The sequence below is a fragment of the Hipposideros armiger genome, unplaced genomic scaffold (assembly GCF_001890085.2).
Source record: "Hipposideros armiger isolate ML-2016 unplaced genomic scaffold, ASM189008v1 scaffold_29, whole genome shotgun sequence".
Lineage (NCBI taxonomy): Eukaryota > Metazoa > Chordata > Mammalia > Chiroptera > Hipposideridae > Hipposideros > Hipposideros armiger.
The window spans coordinates 2443079-2450346 of record NW_017731379.1 but is presented as its reverse complement, the minus strand read 5'-3'; the positions used below and the strand labels follow the sequence as shown (position 1 = coordinate 2450346).

The 7268-nt window shown below is 37.0% G+C and overlaps 1 protein-coding gene across 3 annotated transcripts in view; it reads right to left on the bottom strand.

Annotated features, from left to right (window-relative positions):
* Positions 1-6580, bottom strand: part of RAD51C (RAD51 paralog C) — a 23864-nt gene extending 17284 nt beyond the window's left edge. For 2 of the 3 annotated variants that reach the window (XM_019636584.1, XM_019636585.1), the window contains exons 1-4: positions 6362-6543; positions 4534-4792; positions 3766-3932; positions 1908-2041 (exon numbers count right to left, since the gene is read on the bottom strand). In XM_019636584.1, coding sequence (XP_019492129.1) covers positions 1908-2041; positions 3766-3932; positions 4534-4792; positions 6362-6479 — 678 coding nt within the window. In that variant the 5' untranslated portion in view covers positions 6480-6543. Of the gene's footprint in view, positions 1-1907; positions 2042-3765; positions 3933-4533; positions 4793-6361 lie in introns of all 3 variants that reach the window. The other variant, XM_019636583.1, reaches the window with a different exon arrangement.
* Between the last annotated feature and the right edge of the window lie 688 nt (positions 6581-7268).

Below are 7268 nucleotides of genomic sequence, written 5' to 3'. Positions count from 1 at the left end.
ACAGCAACTTGTCTGTTCCCCTTCCCCCAATTCCCCAGCACTGTTCCCATCCCCCCAATTCCCCAATAAAAAAAAAAAATCTTTAAAAAAAAAAAAAAAAGATGGGGAATGAGAAACCTGAGGTATTAAAGGTGATCAGATAGTAAGGGTGAGTGATTCTCTCTAACTTAGAAGGATTCTTTATTATTATACACACATGTTCATAGCAACATTATTCAAAAAATGAACTGGGCTGGTAAAGCCAAAGACAGAACGTAGGTCAAGGTCAAGGCCTATTCCAAAAGAAGGCTCGGAGGTGGATGACTAAAAGTTTGGTCAAGGAGAGTCTTTGTCATGTGTAATGTTTATCAAAATTAAAGATATATATAATCTGTAATATTACAGTTCTAATATTTAGCATTTATTCCATAAATGCACTCACAAATGTACCCCAAGAGATACTGTAAGGGTTATCTCCAAACCATTGTAAATAATAGCATCTAAAAGCCCGATAAGAGGATTGGTGAAATAAATTAAGACTACCTACTTTTGCCCCCCATTTTTATTGCAGTAAAATACAAAATTTACCATCTTAATAATTTTAATTGTACAGTTTAGTGGTATTAAGTACATTTATAATCATGTGCTACCATGTTCAGAACACTTTTCATCTTGTAAAATTAAACTCTGTATCCATTAAACAATAACTCCCCATTCTCCTCTTCCCCCCATGCCCTGGCAAACACCATTCTACTTTCTGTCTGAGTTTGACTACTCTTGATACCTCATAAAAGTAGAATCATACAGTATATCTTTTTTCATAACTGACTTATTTCAGTATAATGTCCTCAAGAGTCATCCCTGTTGTAGAATATGTCAGATTTAGACTTTCCTTCCTTTTTAAGACTGAATAATAGTCCATTTGTGCGTGTGTGTGTACCACATTTTGCTTATCTATTCATCTATCAATGGACACCTGTGTTGGGCCGGCCGAGTGGCTCAGTTGGTTAAGAGCTCGCTCAAGAGTTTGAGCTCTGAGCAACAGCGGTTCAATGCCCGGCCCGAGCTGAGCTGCCAAAAGGTGGTAGGATGGCTCAGCTGGAGAAAAAAGAAAAAAAGAAAAAAAAAGGACACCTGTGTTGCTTCCACATTTTAGCTACTGTGAATAATGCTGCCATGAACATAGGTGTACAAATACCTCTTCAAGACCCTGCTTTCAATTCTTTTGGTCACATACCCAGAAGTAGAATTGCTGCATCATATGGTAGTTCTATTTTCAATTTTTGAGGAACTACTATGCTGTTTTCTACAGCAACTGTACCATTTTGCATTCCTACCAACAGCGAAAGTATCTTAAAATGAAATATGCAGCTGAAAAAGAGTAAGGTCTATCCATACTCGTATGTGCTAATACAAAAAGATTTGCAAAGCACTATGCCAAAATGGAAGGTATAGAACAATATTAAATAGTATAATTCCATTAACAAATGTTAAAAATGGGAAGCTAGATATTATGATATATATAAAACTTTTTTTGAGAAGACACACAAGAAACTATAACAGTGGTCAACTTTGGGGAGAGGCACTAGGAAGCAGTAGCAGAAGGGAAGTTTTCTTTTTCATTTTATACCTCTCTATACAGTTTATTTGATAGGAGCTATTCCACAATTACTAGAGGTGGAACTTCTTTCTATAGTATTTCAATTTCTTACTTTAGGCACTATATCTCTCTCTCTCTCACACACACACACACACACACACACACACACACACACACACTAAATGCAAATTTAAATAAATTGTAGGACAAGAAATGAAGAGATTTTTCTGAATTGCCTTATACCACTATACTGTTTACTTATTTTTCATGCTAATCAAACTCCTCCAAAGATACTTGGTGAGTTATATTTCAGCAGTTTGAGCCATACCTTTGAGTGTTCTGAAAGGAAGTCTGGAAGGAGATAAACTTGTGCCAGTAGCTCTGTGTAATCATGACAACGAAAATAATAAATATGAGAAAGAATATTTTCAAGAGTGAAATCCTCCAAAGCTTTTGGGTGCTCTGAAATAAACAACAAAACAATCTTAAAATAATTACTTTTACCTGTTTTGATATATTGGTGATTTTAGGAAAACAATATTTTGAATAACAAAATGCTTCACTGTGATAGTGTCTTCAACAAAACTCAGTTTTGTTACTGTAACAAAACTCTTTAACTGAAAGATGATAAAATTGTAGCAAAATCACTATGAACTATCACTTAATAATTCCTGTACTCTTTATTTTTACCTTTTCCACTGTTTCCTTACATATTAGGCTATCTAGAAATTGTTCACATATACAACTAGTTTTAATGTCCGCCTTCTCATATTCCTAGTTATTGGCTTCCGTTGAATAAAAGTAACATATTGCAATTTCTTTCTTGTTTTTTTCATAAGACTACAAATTAAGAGTTAAATGGAAAAATATTCAAAAGAAGCATTTTTCCCCTTAAATGCTATAGTATAATTTAATATTTAAGTAGAAACAATGATATAAAATGAAATTTCCTACTTAGATTGGATTTTTAAAAAATAACCAGTTTGGCTCTATACATATTTCAAAGGGAAACCAGTTAAAAATGATTGCACTTTAAAATATACTTAAGTTTTAACACTGCAAGAAAACATTGCCTATTGCAAATATACATTCAAAAAGTTTATTTTTAACCAAAAAAATGGCAGTTTAATCACACACCAATCATTGAAAACTTCATATCCCAGTGCTACACCTACAATATTTACAATAAAATTTTAAGACACTATTACAAATACACATTGTGACCTGGGTAGCTTTAAGGACTTTCAGTAGATATACTAGTCATTAGTTAAAAAGAACACCTAGTACTCCCATGAAAATAAAAACATCCAGCTGATTACATGCATTTAAAGGGAATATAAGCATTTGTAAAAAGTATTGTTTTTTTAAAACTTCTAGAGAAAAGAATGACTACATATCTAAAAAATAAAATGAAACAAAGAAGAAGAAAAAACAGTCAAACCAGAAACCATTTAATTTTATAAGTAACTGAAAGGACAAGAACTTGAATATAAATTACCTTTAAATTTTCTTTTAAAAAAAAAATCGCTATTTCCACATAATAAGTGCAAAAAAACCTTCCCAAACACTTTAGTAATACAATTAACATAGTCGTGAGGTCAATTACATACTACTCATTGCCCCATAAGGCCCATCCGCTTAATATTCCAAACAGCTCCAGGCATGGTTTTTCTAAACTACCTTTGGTGCTCGCTTTGGCAGCATATACTAAAATTAGAACAATACAGAGAAAAATAGGATGGCCCCTGCGCAAGGATGACACGCAAATTCGTGAAGCGCTCCATATAAAAAACAAACAAAACAAAAAAACTACCTTTGGTTTTTGAAAAAACCAGTACAGAAGTCAATACACACTGAATGCATTGAGACAATACTTACTTATGTTCAAGTGTCAAAAAAAATTAGTTTACATCTGACAGGTCAGAGAATGATTTGAAGTCATACATTGAAATACATACACAAATTTTGCCCCAGAGCTCCTGCAGTAAGAAATGAGGGCCATGCAAGGGGGAAAAAAGGACAATCTAGGTTGTGGCTTTTCTCATTTTGTAAGAGAAATGTGAGAATTTAACACTAGTACACTGTCAAGTATTAAGCTTTCACATTCCAAACAGTCTCTTGCTGAGGCTTAAGATGCATACAAATGCAAATTACTTCTATTATACAGAAAAAACCTGCTAACTTACCCTCTCCCACATGTGTTCCTGCTATAAGCTGAAGGTGCTGAATGCAGGCAGTAGCAAGGTCTACCACTCTATCAACTATAAAACTTCCCTCTGTATCAATAAAAATTGCTTCACCTTCCACTCCTCCAAAACATTCTGGTATCTGCACATCTATGGCCAACTGCATACTACAAAGAGAAAGAAGTCAAATGAACAAATCATTATCACAATCTTCTAAGGCGGTGTTTTTCAAACTCCAGATTACCACCATTAGGTACCATTAAATATTTTATAAATGCAAGAATACTCCTCCAGACAACAGAGATGGCTGACTCTCCATGGCTCCAAATATATATGAATCAATTGATGCTTGCATTAGGGAGACAGTGTGCCTATGAAATCATGATTGAGGAATTTTAGTTGTTTTTAGGCCTCTGGGAATGGAACCCTTTCTTATTATACATAAAGCTACTTTCAAACATTTGACTTTCAAATGTATTCTCAGGAGTTAACTATATAATAAAGTAGAAGTCTGCTTATTTATCCTAATGACCACATCACAAGATTGCAAAAGAAACATTTTTTTATATCAAAGTAATTGTATCAATTTATCAATGGGGTGCTAAAGTAATACAGGTGGTTAAGTTGGTTTTTGATGTGTGCACACATACACAAAAAATTATGAACACACACGTCTTTTATGATCTTCTGACTGTAGTCCCATAGCACAATATTAATTACATAAAATGTTATTAAGCCCACCCTTAAAAAGGGAACATTTTATTTTACCATAATTGTGTTTTTCCAACACCTGGAGCACCACAAATTTCTGTTATTTTGGTTAAGGGTACGCCACCCCCAAGAATATTATCTAGTGCTGAACAGAAGGTAATTATGAAGCTCTGGGTATGCTCCTGCTCAAGAAGTTTCAGCGCTGTACACTTCTTGCCTGACTCAGCTGTACCAGCATGTCTTGGTTTATTTGTGAGGCATTCTCTTCTTATAATTTGCAGAGTTTCTAAGGCTTCTTCTTTAGATATACCAACTTCTGAAAGTAGAATAAGAAAAAAAACACAAAAAACCCTGACTTTAGAGATTTAAAACAGTCTAACATGCTATTGGGTTGTCTTCATTAATTTTAATTTTTAGATAACAAGAGTGAGTCCAAGAGTAGAGAAACATAAAAATGCAACATTCCATTAACTATTTAATCTTTCAAATTATTAAAGGTATTTATGCTTAGTCTTCATATACTTAAAAGATGTATTACCTCAGCAAGAGAATTCAAAAACCTAAACCTCTAAAGCATTTCTGAGTACCTACAAGTGTCTCAGGACACAGAAATAAAAATGGATTAGCAACCAGTCTTTTTACTAACTCTTTTGGTCTTGTGAAGCCGTAATTATCTTGCTCTCATAAGGTATACAAATTATTTTTTAGAAGAGAATGAAAATGGTCTCTTTGCCTAAAACAAGATGCAACTTTAAGAAATGCATATGCATGTATTATTCATAATAAAAACTTCGTGGAAACAATGGCATGAAAAATTCATGTATCACTCCAAACTATTTAATGAGATCAATTATTTGATGCACAAATATTTTAAACAATACACTTATGCTTTCCTCAACTACACAATTTCATTCCTATCTGACAGTATGGCCTGAAAAGAGAAAATGACAAATACAAAACAAGATGCTAATGAAAGAAATAATGGTGAGGATAATGTCACTTATAAGAGTTTGATATATCAGTGTTTGATTTGGTAAGGATACAAACTATAAATTTGGTGTTAACTAAAGACAATAATGGTGATAAGGCAATGAAACTTATCCAATTTAAGAACCTGAACTCTGGAGTCAGATTACTTGGGTTTGTAAATCCTGACTGCACCACTGACTATGCAGTCACCATGTATGGGCAAGCTACTTTTTTGCACCTCAGATTTCTTCTTCTATAAAACGGGAATGAGACAGTAAAAAGCTTGGTAGAATACCAACGCCATCCAAAATGTTCAATAATTGTTAGCTATTATTATCATTAAGCTTTTTTTTTTTTTTTGGTAAAACCAACTTGTTAAAAGAAAACGAGCCCATCAAACTTTGGGGGACACAGTGCAGTGTAGTGTAAGATTTACAATAGTTAACATTGGGTCTACAACATTTATTCTCGAGTGGTGAGTTGAAGCCTCCTTATTTCACAGTTAAGGACAATGACTTAAAATTCCGTTCTATCTTAATTGCACAGTTCTAGGCACACCGTAGTGTAACGTGAACAGTGAGACTGACCCCAGACGGCTTCATTTTTCTATACCTCAGTTCCTTCATCTATGTATTGGACATAATCCACGTAAGAGCTCTTTTGAGTAAAAATGAGGTAATCCCAGGGCATTCAGCAGGCACTGGCAGAGAAAGCAATTAGTAAATGTTTTCAAGATCACAGTTCTGACAATTCCAACCATGTTTAAGTGGAGTCAATGAGTTTTTTCACTTTGTAAATGCAGCCGTGGGCGGCAGCAGAATCTGCAGAGATCGGGCTGAAGCCTGAAGACGGGAGAACAGAAATGAAGGCGGCAAACACAGCGGCCAGTGTGCGTCTGCTTGCCAGGAGTCATTACCTTTGCTGAGCTCGGAGGGTTTCACCTCTAGAAGTTCCTCAGCAGTCTGGAAGCCTGCAGACACCAGCTTCACCCGCACCGCTGGGGACAGGGGGAAGCTCACTAAATGCCGCTGCATTTCAAAGCCCGACACTTACTCGCGCCCATGCGCGTGTCTAGTTACTAAACCCCGGGCGGCCGAACCCCGCACGCCTGCGCCTGGCTGCGCCGTGTGACGTCAGGCGTAAAGCGGGAGGGGCGGGGCCTGCGGCCTGGCTGCAAGCGTGCGGCCTTGAGTTTTGCCACTCGGCAGAGGCAAGCTAAATTTCCACAAGTTTGCACCATTTCTGTCGTGATTCTTCCAAATTCCGTCTAGTGTTTCCCCATTAACTATACATCCTGACAATAAAAAGACAGATGGAGGCAGCAGGATGGAGAGCCAGGCCCAGTGGGCCCTGCACACCACATTTCCTCACCTTCTCCCTGGCCCATTGGGTGGAAACCTCAGGGTTGTTAATAGGAATGATCTCTCTGAGTGGGAGTAACACCCACAAACTGGTTAGTTACCGGTTTGGGATACGGAACGGTGGTATAAGGATTAATCTGTATCCATATTATAGGGTTCCAGTTTCTTGGCTCTTCTCATCTGCTGTCCCCCTTGCCTGGCCCCCTCGCCTTTCCCCCCCTCGCAAGGGATTGTGGGCCAGCCGCCACGCCGCTGGCGCGCTCAGCGTCCAATCCGTGCACCCACCCACGCCTTTCCGCGAGTTCGGTTTGGAGCAAGATGGTTTCCGAGACTGTTAGTTCTAAACGGCCCGCCTAGCTTAAGAAGCAGCTAGAAAAGTAAGCATAGTGGGTTGGGCGTGGGCTCCTTCTGTCCTGAGAATAGTTGGGCTACAAACGAGCTCCTGTTCTGGTACAAAGTTGG